This window comes from Parambassis ranga, chromosome 1, assembly GCF_900634625.1.
Source record: "Parambassis ranga chromosome 1, fParRan2.1, whole genome shotgun sequence".
In the NCBI taxonomy this organism is placed as follows: Eukaryota; Metazoa; Chordata; class Actinopteri; family Ambassidae; genus Parambassis; species Parambassis ranga.
The window spans coordinates 15382141-15400608 of NC_041022.1; the positions used below are offsets into that span (position 1 = coordinate 15382141).

General features: G+C 45.8%; 1 protein-coding gene across 6 annotated transcripts in view; it reads right to left on the reverse strand.

The window, feature by feature from the left end:
* dclk2a (doublecortin-like kinase 2a) overlaps positions 1–18468 on the reverse strand; it is a 36504-nt gene that overhangs the window by 7992 nt on the left and 10044 nt on the right. For 3 of the 6 annotated variants that reach the window (XR_003670471.1, XM_028403081.1, XM_028403117.1), the window contains exons 3-6: positions 5128–5257; positions 3606–3704; positions 3199–3249; positions 990–1087 (exon numbers count right to left, since the gene is read on the reverse strand). Coding sequence is in view for 5 of the 6 variants with exons in the window: in XM_028403081.1 (XP_028258882.1) it covers positions 990–1087; positions 3199–3249; positions 3606–3704; positions 5128–5257 (378 nt within the window). In the remaining variant the exon portion in view is untranslated. The remainder of the gene's footprint in view (positions 1–989; positions 1088–3198; positions 3250–3605; positions 3705–5127; positions 5258–18468) is intronic. The other 3 variants (XM_028403089.1, XM_028403106.1, XM_028403097.1) reach the window with 3 other exon arrangements.

The following is an 18468-nucleotide window of genomic DNA, read 5'->3' on the forward strand; positions in this document are numbered from 1 at the left end:
AACAAATTAAAGACCTGTATCTACATTTGGATTTACTATTTCTTACTATTAGGTTTATGAAACTGGAATACTATTGGTCTAAAAAGAGCTTGCCCTTCACAAAGGTATAAGGTGTCAGAGGTACTGGAACAGATCTCCTCCACCTCTACTTATCACTACACATAAAACCATTATGAATCATTCATTTGAGCGTCACTTCTGCAGAGCACAGCAGGGGCATTTCCAGCATCTTACACACATCTTACTTTAAAATCACACAAGTGATCTTCTCCGTCATGTCCAGTGCTGGCTCTCTACCCCACTGCACCACAGTGTTCTTTTACCTTACAGTGAGGATGCATTATTTAGTCTCAAAAAGTATCTTTCTGGACCAATGTAGAAGGTGGGACAGGTTCAAGGTCCCTTTTATAGCTATATACATAAAAAAGCTTTCCCCAGTGATAAATGACTTCACCTGACCACCATCACAGTGAGGATGAGCGAGCGAGAGAGCCAGGATTTTATGTCATTAACATTCTTGTGCTTCCTCATTCAGTGTTTTTTAAAAAAAGAAAAAAACTCAACCAGCGAGTTTCTTCGGTAAATCATAAAAATCTAATATGAGGCCAAATGCATGTGGATGGATAAGCCTGTGACGGAGCTTACAGAGGAGTGGGGCGAGAAGGCCTGCCAGCTGGCTGCATCATTCAGAAACTGTAGTTCAGCACTAACACACAGCTTACAGGGAAATCCATCAATAAATCAGATTTATACCAAAAATACTCCACCCAGGCTGTAGCTCATACATGACTGTCAGCCAGCAACGTGTTCACTTGACACAGATTTATATCAGTGTGTGCTAAGTAGGGCGTGTAGTCTTACCAGATCCCCTCCTTTAAAATAACATCATTAATGAGACTTGACTTGAAAAGTGGGGTGACAGACCTGCACTGAAATAAATGGATACACACTGTTCCACACACACACGCACACACTGCTCACTGTCTTACCTTAAAGCTGGAGATGGGTCGGGGACTGGTGGGAGATGGGGTGGTGGAGGACTTGGCGGACTTTGGAGTGGAGATTTGGCTACTTGAGATACCATTTACTGTACACACAACAAAATACAGGAGCAGTCAGCCTGATGATTAAACACAATACTGAATAAATATGCCAGTGCTACCAAACCACATTAACATTATATGCTGGAATAGTGTGCTACACTGTAGTCAGATACAGTATGTGGCTGTTGTTCCTTCAGTGGCCACTTGAGGCTCCAAAAACAAATAGACCTCAATGTTAAAAAGTCAAACTTTACAGCAGACATAAACCTGTTTACAGCCTGGTACAAGAAGCACTTTTAGTCTTATAGATCACGGTCACAGATCATCAGTCGCCTGTCTCGTCTTCAACTTATTTTCAATTGGCTTAAAAAATGCACAAAATAACTGAATTAATTTCACTTTAAAAATGTGATTGATTTTCAAACTGCAACTAATTTCTACATATTGGTCCTTTAAAGCTGCTGGTTTGCATTTTGTTTTGCATATAAAAGCCTGACTGAAAACCACTTAACACTGTTGTGCCACAGTACTCCCTGAAAAAAAAACATAATACAGGAAAAAATAAGTAAACAAACGATAAGATTAAAACTCTGAAATATGTCACAGGTAGAATAGGTTCTGTCTTTCTGTCTTATTCTAAGCCACTTCAGGATGTCCTAATAAATATTTTGTTTTATGAAATGTGAGGTTGTTGTGAATACCCCTTTACATTTACACAACTCTCTTTGCACACACTGTACAAGTGTCTAAGGACACACAGTCAAGTCAAGTCAAGTCAGCTTTATTGTCAACTCTGCTATATGTGCTGAACATACAGAGAATCGAAGTTGCGTTACTCTTCACTCCGCAACATATAACATGTAACTAAAAACTAAAGATAAATATAAAGTGTAAAAAATGTACCTACAATGAGGCACACACAAAATACAAGGCACATAATGAAGGCACAATGCAGTAAGAGTGCAAAAGATGTATAGTGCAAGTCAGTGCAGTTGGCATAATATAAACAGGAATGGTTTAACTTATAACAGCTTATTGAGACTGGTCACACAGGGAGGAGAGTGTCCACTGTATCTGAGTGATTCATTCTCTACAGAACAGACCATCTCGGCCTCTCTCTGGGTTTCTGCCACTAATACAGAGACACAATGCGTCAAACTTTAACTCAAAGTTCTTCATCTGGAGCTGAGGAAAATCATTTCACACTGCCCACAGGCTGCGTCTTTACACCGAGCTGTAACTTAGTCTTATTATGAAGTCAAACTTTCCTTCTAAAAGAAAAAAGAACTGAATTATCCCAAAGCGTTAAAGCATATTTTATCTTCTGAGGCATGTGATGAAAGTAACTGTCCTGTTAGAGCTGAATTTAGTTAACATACTGAGGACTGCTGTGTGTCTTGTGTGTTCAACACATAAACTACAGAACAAACTCTGTTTTAGGTATTCCAGTTGTCTGCACAGCTGACAAACAACACCTCATGTCTTTATTCCTAATATATCTGAGAAGATTTTCATTCCCATATCTTAGCTGTGTTTTCTCATGTACAGACACTTTTGTTTGGCCTTCTAAAACACATCTCATACAGTATCAACATGTAATCAGTTCATGTCTTTAAACTAGGGGATTGTGCAGCAGCTGGCTGATAATATTAGTGTACTGAACAGTGCAGCTTCATGGCCGAGTCTAAGCAGGGGGGCAGAAAGAAGGTCAAAAGATATGGAACAAGGTGCAGTCACTCCTGGTGCTAACTGTAAGTTAACACAACCTAACCTGGATGTTTGTTCTACATACTCCAAATTCAAACTGAGAAACTAGGAAGTTGTGCAAACACTTCATTTCTGCTGTCATGTTTGTAATAATAATAACTGTGTTACAAACTTTAACATGGAGGTCTAAAAGGATTGGCTCACTATGGGGCCCACACTCTTGTGGCCACTCAAGGAACTGCAGTTTTTGATCCTTTGGAACTGGCCTCATCTCAGGTTGGGACTAAAAGTCACAAAGTCAGCTCTGTACTTAACTCTCATGGCTGTTTATGAAGACATAGAAATAAATCATTGTGCATACATAATGTATTTTATCCAATTTATTATCTTAAAAAATTATCTTAAAAACACTAGCTAAACCACTAAAAAGCAACTTCTCTAGCCTCACCTGGAGACTTGATTGGGGACTGACTGGTGGAGTAGTGGACAGGTCGCCTTGCTGTAGTAAAAAAAGAAAGTACTTAAGAAAATAAAAATTACTTCCTTGACCGGTACCACTCCAAAACTCATTTTTAAACCTGCAGTAGTAGCTTGCAGAACACGGATTACTCAGCATAATGTCATGACATCTTAAAAAAGCACAAATATTTCCATCCAGTTGTTGAGGCAGGAGCTGTAAATGACCTCATGTCAACATGGAGGTACCTGCAGCGCAGCTACGCCGTTAGATAAATGGGACTACTGTTTATTTCTCTTAATATTTTTCACACGTACTAAAATTTAATAATTTGCATGTCTTGACTGTTCAGTTTGCCCTCTTGCATGGTAAGTGAGTGTGCATAGTGAGTGTCTTGCCTGCACCAGGAGACTTGCTGCGGCGTGAAGGTCCAGGACTCTTAGCTGTCCTTTTTGGAGTGGCAGAGCGGCTGTATGATGATTTCAGCACTCTGCATTCTGAGGAGATAACAACACAACCAGGATCAGCGTTTCTTTTTTCTTACTTTTCACTTGTCACACTACGCAGCACTTTGTGTGGCACCATCAGCGTGCTGTGATAAGTGCTGATTTTATAAATGTTGGTCACATTTGTTCATGAGAACAGAGAGGCTGCAGAGGAACACAGCAAACATTCTCCAGTCAAACAACAATCACAAACCCCAGGAGAATAAATAAATAATTAAACCGCTACATTAACATTTTAACCTTGTGTTTCTGATTCAGAGTAAATTATATTTTGTGACTAAGGGTGTAATAGCTTGTTTAAAAAAAAACATATCAGGGTTGTGTTAATGAGAGAATGAGTTGTTTGATGTAATGACACATGTGATGTAATGACACATGTGATGAAAACCCATCTACAGCACATTTCTACTGTGTTCCCATGTTACCAGCACTGACTGATTAAAGCAGCACTAATGACAGAACGACACCACAATGATTATTTATTATTGTTTTTTGGGACCCACTAAGCATTAGTCAGTGTTAATTGTTGGCTGGTGGCTGATAAAAAAATCTGAATGATATAACTGTGGATAAACATAAACCAAAGACTAAACTTTATTACAAAAACAGTTCCTAATCTACCTCTTAGAATATTTGTAAAGTTAATTTTTTCACTTTCCTAAACCCTGAACCTATTTAGTAGGAGGCAGAGTGGGTTCTGTACCTTCAGCAGAGTACAGTGTGCCTCTTTTGTTCTTCCAAAGACCTCATTCTTAAAAGTGGAGCACAGTGGTGTAAGTGGGACGAAAGATCCAAACTATGTCTGAATGCAACCGCACGCCATCAGTCATCTTTAGTAAGCCACCGTTATCACTCACCCGCCTGTCATCAACACAGTGTGAGGTGTGTGTGAGGATACACCCTCCTGTTGTTAGCAAACCTGACTAAACAACCAAAAAATTAAGCAGGATGCAGTAACTAAAATAACCTCTGTTTCCTTCCCATGAGGCCATGCTGCAGCTATGTGTGCCTGTGACAGCGAGTGGATCTGCTGGTTAATGAGGTCACATCCTGCATCAAACTTTTAGTGGGTTTTCTCCATATAACACCAAGAGGTGATACCAGACAGAGGCTGCGTGTGTGTGTGTGTGTGTGTGACATGCAATATGTATATTGTAGGTGAGAACATGAACACAATTAGACAAAATATCAACAAGAATGCAACCTCTTTTCCATGTTTTTACTCATATTTACACTATAAAATTTTCAATAATTTGGGTCAAATTGTTTATGGAATCATAAAAAAAGTGTTTACACCCACATAAAGGAAAAGAGAGTTGCAACCAGTTGCAAAAGAATTAAAGGGTGGGGATGAAAACTACTACTAATACACACAAAGACAGATGTTAAGACAGTTAAGTTTAGTCAGGCCTACCAGTCATAAAGGCTGTGGGAGCCTTACCACTGTGATCCAACAAAAAGTCGTCCTGAGCATAGCGATACTTCTCTGGTCCACATGCTATGAAGACATCATCGTCCCCAAAGAAGTCCTGCAGGCAGGTTATCTGGAGGAGGAGGAGGAAAAAGCAGAAACATACACAACACGTTAAAGTCTCCATGTTTTTTTTTTCAATTTTTTGTAATTGATTCGTACACCTGCAGAGTGTCTATTGAGCCCCACCACAACCTAAAATACAGTGTTCAGTGGTTAATGCTGTAAGAGGGCCTACTGACTGAAAGTGAGAAAAAACACTGCAGCAGAATGAAAGTAAGCAGTGAGTGAAAATGAAACTAAACTAGCCAAACAAAAACAATATTCTGTAGTGCTTCACAGGAGTGTTTTCTTCACCAGTATGTAGATTTCAGTCACATTACTGAACTATGAACCATACACTATGATCGTAACTGTGAATGAACAATAGCAGGTATTCACACCAAGCTTCGCAGCTGTAGCTTTAGATGAAACCAAACTCTGCTGCCTCAGCTGAAAGAAAAAGACCAATAAATTCAAATAAAGGTCTGCGAGAAGTTTGTGAGAGGTTAGAGACTGTGTGACTGAGACAGACACAAGAGTTCAACAACATGCTGAGGTCAAAACACTCTGACATCCAAAATACTGCAGAGTCAATGCGGAGTCTAGACAGGGAGGCCAAACAGTTCAGAGTTTGTGCCGCAGGGTGATTTGTCTTGCTTCTTTCCATTCTGTCTCACACTGTGATCGTCATTTTCTCTGCAGCTCTGAGCACTTTTTGTTTCACACCCACCTCCCACCCTTGGAGACGAAAACAGGAGTTACTTTTAAACTACACTAAGCTGTGCCCACACACACACAGAGATTATTCCTCTGGTACTGTAGGAGGACAAGTAGGAAGACAAAGGAGTAAAATATCCACTCATTATCCCACCCACTAACTGCAGAGAAGTGCACCCACACACACTGGCAGCCATATGTATGTATATGTACATGCACATGCACATGCACATGCACATGCACATGCACATGCACACTCTTGAGTGAGGGGGGGGTGCAGCATGGCTAAAGATTGTGGGCAGATGGAACCTCTAGGGGAGATTGGGGTTTAACACAGTAGGGTGTGGGTGTGGGTGTGTGTGTGTGTGTTTCTGTTCAACATGGCTAGTGGATGAACTGGTGGTCCGGAGAAGCACATGATCAATCACTTTAGCACTTTAGCTTTAAGGTGGGAAGATGACAAAAAAAAGACACAACAGTGGAGGAGGGCAAGATTTAAAATAGCCAGAGCGTAGTATTTACCACCGCAAATATACACTCCATCCACTGAACCCAGTTACACATCCACAATAATAAATAAGACACTTATATGACACTTCTGCATGTCCTCAATTCAGACAGTATGATTTAAAATGAACCACTCAGTATCTATTACTTCATTTCATGGCCACTTTATGCTCTTAAAAACCTGGCAACAAGACACAGTAAAGAAAGTGCCTCTATGGTATGCACTCCTATTGAGCTGTGGCAGCTTATCAAAGGGTTGACATAGCTGGAGAGTGAATGCCATTCATTAGATAAGCTCTCACTGTGGAATCTGGCAGCTGATCGCTGCACTGTACTGCCAGGGCACAGGTGTTAAAATCACCATAGCAACAGCCCACAGGGAGAGTCCGATGTATGCGTCAAAAATGGACTCCAGTGTTGTATCGTGGTTGGAGACTATTACATGTGGACATCAGCTAATGTTTCTCATTGACCTCTGACCTTAATACACACACTGCTGTCCATTATTGTTGATGATGCTTCCCAGCATTTTTCCATCCACTCAGCAGGACGTGTTGATGTGCAAGCTGCTGGTCATTTGTTTAAGGACCATGTGAGACAGCAACACAGGGGACTGCTGAGGTGAGCATTGTCCCCTGGCAGGGAAACCACCAACTAAGGTGACATCAGCAGCAAGAGAAGCTTGCTGCACACAGCTTAAAACAACTCTTTGACATTTTTGGAAATTCACTCTCTCACTCTCTGGTAATTGGTTTAATGGTGAAGATATCACTTTGTGTATTAAATTTAAGACTGTAGCGACCAGAGGTTGTCCAGCTGTGAAACTGCCCTGTCAGCAAATGGCACGCTTGTTGCATTGTTTGACATTTGTTTGTACTGCAGTTTTGTGGGAAGACGGCATGTGCTGGACTATTTCTTGAAAAACTGCAGACTTCCTGGAGTCTCCACTTGTTGCCTGGCAACTGTAGAGGTCTAAAAACTGTCCAATGAATAATCTCCATACATTTTTTCACATACATTCTTTCCTTCACTAACAGGCAGAGGTAACAGTGATGGACCTAATTCTCAGCAGTGTTTCTAGATCATTTTTATGGAATTTGGCAGGATAATACTAGCGCCCAGCGTCCACTGCCAACAAAGCTCTTTTCACCTGGCTGAAAGTCTTTCTAACACATGGTCAGTTTTTTAGAAGTGTCAACAATCTAAAACATGGCAACCAAACTGAGAGAAGATTCAGGAGCACCCCCTTTGTCAGACATGAATTGGGTTATTTTACATTAAAATAATCCTTCTTAGTCGTTTAATTGACCAATGCAGGGTATATGTGTAACTGCAGTATTCTTGCATTCTGTGCTTGTGGCTTACTGAGAGCTAATTAAAATCAAAGTTCTCTTTCATAGCATTCGTTTCGTGTCTCACTATGGGAGAACGCCCCCTGCGTGATCCCGACAGAAGCTTTAATTACACTACACCAGCCCTTGGGGCTGGTATCAGTGACGTCTATGTCAGGAGGGACCGCCCTCCTCCTATATAATAGGCTGACATGGCTTCAGTCGCCATTCAAACTAGTGTTGGGAGGTTCGACTCTTCTTACTGACTCAAATCAGTTACTCTCGAACCCTCACGTGAACGAATCTTATTGTGAGTCATTTCGTTCATTTCGTTCATTTTTACAGCCGGTGGCGCCGTGTCCCTCTGTAGTATAGTGCCGCGCATTGATATGGGACAAAGTATAATAAGTATAACTACCACAAGCAATTCAAAGCATGTGAAAACATAAGAGGGCAAATACACACCACGGTACAGTGACTTCTGTCCTGCATCCTCCCTGCCAGTGTTGTTTAACAGTGCCACAGTGACTAGGTAGCTGTCACGTGACAAATGAACGAGAGTGTACTGCTTCACACACACATGAGCTGTGAACGAGAACGAATCTGTGCAGCCTGTGGAGCTTGTCACGTGACAAATGAACGATGAACGAGAACGAGGAGGAGAACGAATCTACAGCTCTGATCCGTGCAGCCTGAGCAGCCTTGGTTACATATGATTTCATGACTGGATAATGTACTATTATATTTATTATTTAATGGCAGAGTATAACACAAAACATGATGTCATTTTAGAAAGCATTTATTTACAAACACACTTTACATTATATACACAATAACACTACACATCAACAACAAGCAAAGACCATTAATTATAATTTCATGAATACATAGCGTTTGCCTGGTGTCACGTGACAAATTGAGGAGCGTCAGATATCAGACATTCATTTCCTTGTTTGTTTCTGAGTCCACAGCCCCGCAGCTGAGCTTCAGCTCTCGCGTGACAAATGAGCAATCCGGAACGATTCGTATGAACGATTCGTATGAACGATCTGTGAACGAGTCGCAAGTTCCTTTGCTGATCATTTGCTGCTGGCCAATTGGCACACAGCCTGAGTGGCTTGGCCGTCACGTGACAACAGAACGAAGATCCGGGGGCTACCGCGACTCAGGAACGAATCATATCTGTTTCCTGTCCTGCCAACTGAGCTTTATGCGGCTGCCTGCCATGTAGCGAAAGAACGAATCACTCACTGAGGGGACTCGTTACCCCGATTCATATAAAAGATTCGTTCATATCGAACGAATCGTTCACGAGCAACACATCACTAATTCAAACACCTCTTCTCGCTTCTCACAGAAGCCTGATGACAACTGTGTTACTGGGTGCCTAGCTAAACTGCCCACTGATTCGAGTGAAAAACTCGGTCACCGGGCGCTTGGTCCCACACGACACGGTTGCTTCACAGCTGAAGAATAGTAGAAATACTATTCCACGCTATCATTGGTGAAAGTAGAAATACTCTTGCCTCAAGTAGCAATACTTGTCACAGCCGAAGTAGCGATACTTCTGCTAACAGCGGGTGCGTTAGCATCGTCTGTAGGTAGCAATACCACTATACAGCTCACGCTAATAATACCCACAGCAGGTAGCGATACCTCATCACAGGCTAGCCAGGAAAATAGCCATATTTCCCTGAACACAACCAGTAGCTGCACAAGCTAACGCTAGCGCCCTTGAACCCTATGCTAGTCATGGCCACGGCTAACAACCCCGCTGAAGTCGGGAAAAGCCCAAAGCTTTGCCCCTGCGGCAATAAAATGTCTAGCTGGGACACTCACCCCGTGTGTCCATCATGTCTGGGCGTACCTCACGCGCAGGCGGCTATGTCCTCCACGGACGATTGTATCCACTGCGCTGCTTTCCCACGCAAGTTGCTCCGCCGACGGCTAGCTCGCCAGGCTAGTTTGTCCGGCGGTGACCCACTGCTGTCGGAGACAGCCTCGCCGCAAGGCGGGGTGGATATGTCGGGTGGAGCGGCTGAAGCGCTGCCGCCCGGGCTGAGTTGGGCAGACGCAGTTCCCCAGACTGCAGACTCCTGTTTCCCGTCAGAGGAGGGATGGGAGAGCCTTATCCGTGTCGACCCGAGACGAGACGCTGATGACGAGGAGGGAGAGTCTGCCGACTCCGAGCTCCTGTTATCAGACGGTGACGAAGAAGAAACTAACTTCAGCGTCACCGGCGGGGCTGCAAAGCCGGGCGTCGCGATGGGAGAAATCCCTTCGGCGCTTTCTCCCCTGGATCTCGACATGCAGGACATGTGCAAACGTGCCGCTGTAAGGCTCAACATCCCGTGGCCCACGGTTCAAGCCGAAGAAGTCAGGTCTCGCTTTGATGGCAAGAAGCTGCCCAAAGCAAAGAAGACGGGGAAACAAGTGCTGCCAATTTTCCCAGAGCTGCTTGATGAGATAGCGGCTACGTGGAAAGCTAAACCATACAGCGAGAAACACCCCATCTCGGGGAGCTCCCTGTTGGATTGCGAGGGGATGGAGGCTAACGGCATCCGCCAAATACCTCCCATTGAGCCGCTGGTAGCGACACACCTTCACCCGAAGACGTCCCTGTCCTCCTCGGTTTCATCTTTTCCCTCCAAGACAGACCGCTTTCAGTCCAGCCTCACTGACAAGTGTTATAAGGCGGCGGCTCTGTCGACCAGAGCTCTCAACGCCCCCTCTATCCTGACGGCCTACCAGGCGGAATTAGAGGAGGACATGACGGCTAAACCAGATAACTCCCTGTGGGAAGAAATCTGCGTCATTACGGACCACGTCCTTCGCCTCCACAAGGTGGCTATCCAAGCCACGGGAAGAGCCATGGGTCTTATGGTCCTGCAAGAGAAAGCGCGTTGGCTGGGGCTCACCAACCTCACGACTAAGGAGAAAGAGGAGCTCCTCGACACTCCGGTCGTCCCTCATGGGCTCTTCGGCTCGGCTGTTGCCTCCATGCAGAAGAGATGTGAGGAGAAAAAGAGAGATGATGAGGCGCTGAAACTTTGCCTGCCGAGGAGGGCTCCACCGGTTACTCCCGGCACTTCGCGTCAGTCATATGCTCAGGCTGTCTCTCACCCGGCTCCTGCTTATCGGATCCCCAAGGTGTCCAAGACGCAGGCAGCCCCTCCAGCCCCTAAAAGCGCCGGCAACCCATGGGCTAGGAAGCAGTCTCCCCATGCTCGGCAAGCCGCTCCACCACCTCAACCCGCTACCGCGACGGTGAGGAAGAGGAAGCGGCAGGCCTGACCGCTTCTCCCCAGGTGGAGGGCCGACCCAGGCTGCCCCCCCAACGGGTCGCCCTGCCCTTCTCCAGCTCAGTTCCAGAGCGGGTTCTGCGGGACGTTGCCCGCATAGAGTGCAGCACTTGGGCCGGTGTTCATGTTCGAGTGCCCAACAAACACAGACAGCATTCTCAGTGTTGCACAAGCACTTCTGTCTTGCACTCTGTAATAAAACAGTCCAATGCGCATCCAGGCAGAGAGCCGAGGGCGCTGTTGACTATGACTATGAAAAAAAAAAAAAATGCAGAAAAAAGATATGTTAAGACACACAACTATCTTCTCTGCTATAACACAGCCCGCGGGGACCAACATCCCCGCGGCTGTGACGCGGTCCGCCCGGGCACCTCCATGCAGCAGGCAGGAGTCACCGGGGCGGATGGGCGTTGGGTGTTACGCACCTCGACCTCAAGAGGGCGCCAACGTACCACATATGACAGAGTTGCCGGTCAGCCCGCTTTCTCTGCACACAGAGAATTGGGCGGCCTGCACACGGTCAGAATGGGTGTTGAGAACCGTTCAGAAGGGTTACAGACTTCAATTCAGAGCCGTTCCACCTCATTTCAAAGGGATGATTTTTTCTCATGCTCAGGGAGAATCCGCAAACATTCTCCTAGAGGAAATTTCCACTCTGAGGGAGAAAGGAGCAATAAGAGTTGTCCCGCCCGAGGAGGCCCACAGCGGGTTCTACTCGAGGTATTTCCTGGTTCCAAAAAAGGGGGGGCAGGGGATGAGGGCCATCCTGGACCTCAGAGCCCTGAACCACTATTTAAGGAAATACAAATTCAGGATGCTGACACACGCCTCTCTGCTGCGTTTCGTGCGGGCAGGCGATTGGTTCACATCTGTCGACCTGAGGGATGCATATTTCCACATTCCAGTGTATCCTCCACACTGGAAGTTTCTCAGGTTTGCCTTCCGAGGGACAGCATACGAGTTCATGGTGCTGCCGTTCGGCCTGTCATTGAGTCCCAGAGTGTTTGTGAAATGCACAGAGGCAGCTGTAGCCCCACTCAGGGAGAGAGGCATCCGCGTGGCCACTTACATAGACGACTGGCTTGTCGCAGCCTCTACACCCCGAGAGGCGGCCCACCATACAGATGTTCTCAGGGAACATCTGGTGAGTTTGGGGTTTCGCCTGAATATGGAAAAAAGCATGTTGACACCTTCTCAGTGCATCACCTTCATAGGCCTGACTTTGGACTCTCTCCAAGGCAGAGTTTTCCTGTCTCAGGACAGGGTGGTGGCAATGAAAGGATGCCTTGCACTGTTTCACAGGGGCAACACAGTCACACTCAGACAGTGTCAGAGGCTGTTAGGCCTGATGGCCTCGTCTGTGGTGGTGATACCCCTGGGACGCCTGTACATGAGAGAGCCTCAGCGTTGGGTAGCCTCCCTTGGCCTAGATCCTCTCCGAGATGGTCATCGACGGGTGAGGGTTTCTGTGGACTGCTCACTGGCTCTGCGCCAGTGGAAGAGCCCAGGGTTTCTGACCCAGGGGGCTACCATGGGAACTGTTTCGGCCAGGAAGGTGATCTCTACAGATGCCTCTCTCACAGGCTGGGGTGCTACACACGAAGGGAGGACAGTGAACGGGAAGTGGGGCCCTCACATGCGCTTCACCCACATAAACTGTCTGGAGCTGATTGCTGTTCATTTGGCTCTAAAACATTTCCTCCCCTGGCTGCGGGGACACCATGTCCTAGTGAGGACAGACAACTCCACCGTGGTAGCCTACATCAACAGGCAGGGAGGCTTGAGATCTCTGCGGTTGCATGCGCTGGCACACAGACTGATAGTCTGGAGCAATGTGCACTTTCAGTCACTGAGAGCGACTCATGTTCCAGGCGTACTGAATTGCGGGGCGGACCTACTCTCCAGGGGGATCCCTCTATATGCAGACTGGAGACTTCACCCAGAAGTGGTGAAGCAGATTTGGCTGCGGTATGGACGGGCGGCAGTGGACCTTTACGCGTCAGCGGAGAATGCCCAGTGTCCGCTGTTCTTCTCCCTGCACGACCGAGTGGCTCCGCTGGGGATCGATGCACTGGCACACGAGTGGCCACGTGCTCTCCTGTATGCTTTTTCCCCAGTGGCTCTCATCCCTCCAACTCTGGCCAGAGTGAGGGAGAAGGGGCTGGTCGTAATCCTGGTGGCTCCGCACTGGCCAGCGAAACACTGGATGGCGGAGATTTACCAGCTTCTGGCGGGCACGCCTTGGCAGCTGCCATTACGCAGGGACCTGCTATCCCAGGCACGAGGGGAAATATTTCACCCTCACCCAGAGAGGCTGGCTCTGTGGGCCTGGCCCGTGAGTGGTTTAACCTGAACTCAACAGGACTCCCAAACAGTGTCATTGAGACTATTCAATGTGCTAGGGCCTCATCGACTAGGAAGTTGTATGGGCTTAAGTGGCAAGTGTTTGAGAGCTGGTGCTCGGAGTCCCAGGCCATTCCTTTTCAGTGTTCTGTGGGGGTGATTTTATCCTTTCTGCAGGACCTCATTGAGAAGGAAAAATCTTTTTCAACCATCAAGGTGTACCTGGCGGCAATCTCTGCTTGCCATGTTGGTTTTGATGGTAAATCTGTGGGTCGACACCCTCTGGTGTGTCAGTTCATGAAAGGTGCACGACGTAAATTGCCGGTATCTAGGTCTCTTACGCCGTCATGGGACCTGCCCACGGTGCTGGATGCTCTTTCTGGTCCACCTTTTGAACCACTGGATCAGGTGGACTTGAAGGTGGTATCTCTTAAGACAGCGCTGCTCCTGGCCTTGGCCTCGGCTAAGCGCGTCGGTGAGGTTCATGCCCTGTCTGTGCACGAGGCTTGTACCCATTTTTCACCAGGGGGCGAGAGGGTCAGTATGCAGCCTAACCCAGCCTTTATCCCAAAGGTGGTTGGGTCTCTCTCCCCAATAGAGCTGGTTGCTTTTTATCCACCGCCTTACTCCTCTGAGGAGCATCGGCGTCTGCATACGCTGTGTCCGGTCCGTGCACTAAGGACCTATCTGGACAGGACTCAGGGTGTTAGGCAGAGTGACCAGTTGTTTGTGTCCTGGGCTAAGCCATGTGTGGGCAAGCCAGTCTCAAAACAGCGGCTTTCCCACTGGATTGTGGAGGCTATTGCTCTGGCTTACACGACCAAAGGTCTTCCGCCTCCTGCTGGTCTGCGTGCGCACTCCACTAGGGGCCTTGCTGCTTCCTGGGCTCTCTTTAAGGGGGTTTCAGCCCAGGAAATTTGTGCAGCTGCAAGTTGGGCTTCACCCCACATTTTTGCTAGGTTTTACAAGTTGGATGTTACGGTTCCAACCCTGGCACATTCAGTTCTTGGGGTAGGGTTTTCACGGGGTACAACCCACTCTTCGTGAGGCCCCTCTGGGACAGTTGTCATTTTTACAGGCATGTCTGGCAATCCGGGAGTCAGTATTTCTCCCATAGTGAGACACGAAACGAATGCTATGAAAGAGAACTGGAGGTTATGGCTATAACCATGGTTCTCTGATTAGCATGAGTGAGTGTCTCACCAGACCACCCTCCTTGCTATGGAAGCGAGGAAGAGGTGAGCTTGTTTGAATGGCGACTGAAGCTATGTCAGCCTATTATATAGGAGGACGGCGGTCCCTCCTGACATAGACGTCACTGATACCAGCCCCAAGGGCTGGTGTAGTGTAATTAAAGCTTCTGTCGGGATCACGCAGGGGGCGTTCTCCCATAGTGAGACACTCACTCATGCTAATCAGAGAACCATGGTTATAGCCATAACCTCCAGTTAGTTGTCAGTAGATTTTGCTACTGACAGAGCCAGAGTGGCCACCCAGGCCACTAAAGCAGACTGCAGTATACTTTTATTGATCTTTTTATCTCTCTTCAAAGCTTAGCAAGTAAGTGCACTTCAGCTTTAAGTTACCATTTCATCGCTACCAGCCCTATGTGACATTTTAACAACATAAATGACCTCACATTAACCTTATTTCTAATGAAATCAACAGGTCTTCACAGAGGCTTTGTGCTGTTTCTCCTGAGGCAACAGTTTTATATTGTAAAGAACAGGGGGAAACAAAACAAGACTGGAGCTGAAATATTATACATCTTTGTTGAGAAAGCCCATGGCTGCATTCTCATTTATGGTACTTTCACCCCTCACACACACACACAGACCTCTCTCTGCAAGGCCAGCACTGCTGTGCCCTGTGATAAAGTACTATTTAGCCGGCCATTGAAGCCAGGGGCAATCCAAGAAATTGGAGACAAACTGTGCCAGTATGAATAGATTTTAAGATATAAAAACAGGAGGTCATTTGGATGATGATGTGTTTTGTAACTCATAAATGCAGAATTTGTTGTGCGTCTGACAAAGTGTGGCCTTAAAACACAATAAATCAGACAAACCCTGTGCAACATGCAGAATATTTGACCACATGGGGCTTTAACCACAAGCAGAAATTTGGAATCGAGTATGCGAATGTCGGATTATATCTTTCGTGTTTGTCTTTTCCTCTTGTCACCCACAGACAGGATAAACAGCCAATGGCTGTCTATTGCCAGCGCCGTCCTGTAGGGCCTGTCTCGACCAATCAGTGAAATGAACTGTTTGCAGGGTTCTGTATTGGCTGGCTGACATGTCTTGAGGGTAAACCGAAGTTTGCCCTCCAAGATGCGACACTCCCCCTCCTCTCGCATGTCTGACCTTCCCCTGCTCTCACCATCCGTCTGTGTCCTCCATCTTGCCTGCTGTATTTTCTGCCCTGCTAAGCTTGGCAACAAAAGAAATACAGGCCAAGGGCTTAACATTTGTGTGTGTGAGTAATTCATGAAAACAACCAGCTTCTCTAAACAGATTCAAAACAAACTCTATATCAATACTTGATTTTAAGGTTTTAATGTGGTTTAAAGGTTTATATGTCACACAACAGCAGGTGTGAGTCTAAGAATGGACCAACACTATGCACACAAGGAAGTAAACGTCTCCCTGCGATGGGGGACAGGACAATGATCACTGTAATCACTGGGTGTGTAAGCCCCATTTACCTCCAAACCCCTCATTGCTGCTCTGAGCCAAATGAGCAAGAAGGTGGGTGGAGTCCTGAGGGGAAATATGGAAAATTGAAACAGAATGATCAAATTCTTAGCCGCTTGCCGCGGGGAAGGTCAGCCTGCACACAGATCTCAGGCTGTTAGGATGGAAAAGCACCTTTCATAGAGAAATAGATGCTCATTCTTTCAACTAGCTTAAATTCTCACTTGGGTTAATACTTTTTTAAGAATATGCAGATAGTTTGTCAGGGGGGTGCTCGAGCTAAAGCCAGGCTGCTTATTAACTCCGCTTGAACTCTTACTTAGACAGAGGCGGTTTACAGAGATAGTTTAATTCCTCTGGATTAGAGCACTAAATCTCAGACACGTGGAAAAGTCAAGACAAGGCAGCAGTGGTACGGAAATGAGCAACGAAAAAACTGAGCCCACCACTTATACAGGAAGCACAGACAAACAGATGAAACAGGGCCGACTGCAGGTCACTGAAAGGTTGTGACTGTACAAGTCAGAAAGGTCTTGTTAATAGTGACGCCTGTGGCCTTTCAGTGAAGTGCAGACAGAGCTGTGCATTTATTTGATGAACTCTACAGATATTCACTGTTGCCTGCATGTTATGTTGTTGTTATAGATAATGCATGACGTATGGAGAAACCAGCACAATCACAGCTACTGAGCTAGCAGGCTTAGCAGGCAACCTTAAAGGCACTAATGGGCATTAAACAGCATGTCTTCTGCAAAATTTCACAATACACTTCATCTGGAGACACTGAACAGTTTCCTTCCACGTCAGAACAGAAGGAGTATTAATTCAATTTGGCAGTTTCCCGTCACTTGAAGACCATTTTTTTAGAAACGACAGTGCGGTGTGGGGAACCTGTCCTCTCCCCGCCAGTGGCTGGGATAGCCTATCACACATTACACAGCTGTCTGGCTCTGTCTCTCCAAGCTATATTCACACAAAGAGAGACATTACAGTACATAACTTGCTGAGCTCTCTTATACTAGAAAGAAATCCACAAACCGTCTAAATAAGCCTCAGTATATTAAACCGTTCATTATGAATCAGCCATCCAAATCGTTGTTGTGTTAAAAGATCCATCAGAGACACATAAGTCTTGTTTTTAGTTAATATAATCATCAGTTTCCAATTAAAAACAACAATATCTTAAAGTGTAGAGCAAGGAATTATGTTCAAAATATAATAACACAATTCCTGCAGGAGTCTCCAAGGTTCCAACATAAAAACTCATAACTGTCTAAACTCAGGAGTTTTTCCTTAAGGACAGCTAAAAGAGGTTTGATGTGCAAATGAAGCCCCCACAATACCAGCATCAGATACATGATTCAGCTGCCAGGATCATTTGAACATACAGCTCACGATCTGCCCCGCACAAATATATCCATCACATCAGTCTGCTAAAACTTGCTGAGGCCATCCTGCATAATTAAACTCAAGCAGACAAACACTACAGTGTGTGTGTGTGTGTGGGTGGGGGGCTATGAATGCAGCCTACATGATGTCAACTCTCCTGCTGGGGAGAGTGAAAGGCCTGCTACAAACAATGGATGAGGGCCACGCGGCACCAAACAAAACAAAACAAGCAGTTGAGATCACGCAGCACACAATGGACGCCCTTCCCAGTCTATGGCCTCCACACTTTCTGACAGCGCACACCCCCACCCTACCCCACCCACAACAGCCAAGCTTTTCTGATGTCTGCCATTTTTGTTTTTCCTGTTTGTCAAAATCAGTGCCATCTCTTGTAAAACATGGAACATCTATTTTTTCTGTTTGTGGAAGCTATGAGGAGGTGGATTTTGATGCAATTAACCTGTTTAAATAAAGTTAAAGGGCATGGTCGCTTTGAGTGGGTGCTCCTATAGCCTCCATGTTTGTGCTCATAGGGTCAGTCACTGCTGCGACCGTCTGGGCCTCCACACTAAGCTTCAAAATATCTGAGTGACATCGCAGATGGTTTGTCCATCTTTATACACATTTTATTGGCCAATATTAAATAGGGTTCAAGGCCAACTCATGCCAAAGCATGTCAAGCTTATTTTGAAAATCAAGAAAATGTATGTGAAATTAGACAGATATTTTATACGTCCCCCACACCAAATGTAATTTTAACCAGTTACATAAATAAAAAGCATTCAGTAAAGCATGATGCACAGATTTTTACACTAAAATAATTAAAAGAAAAAAGCGAACCTGAGAGTATTCCTGTTATGGTCGGGCCACTGCTTTGCTGTCAGATGGTGATGTATACTAATGACAGTGCAGAACAATAGGTGGGCATGCAAATTTCATGGCTGTTGACCCAAATGA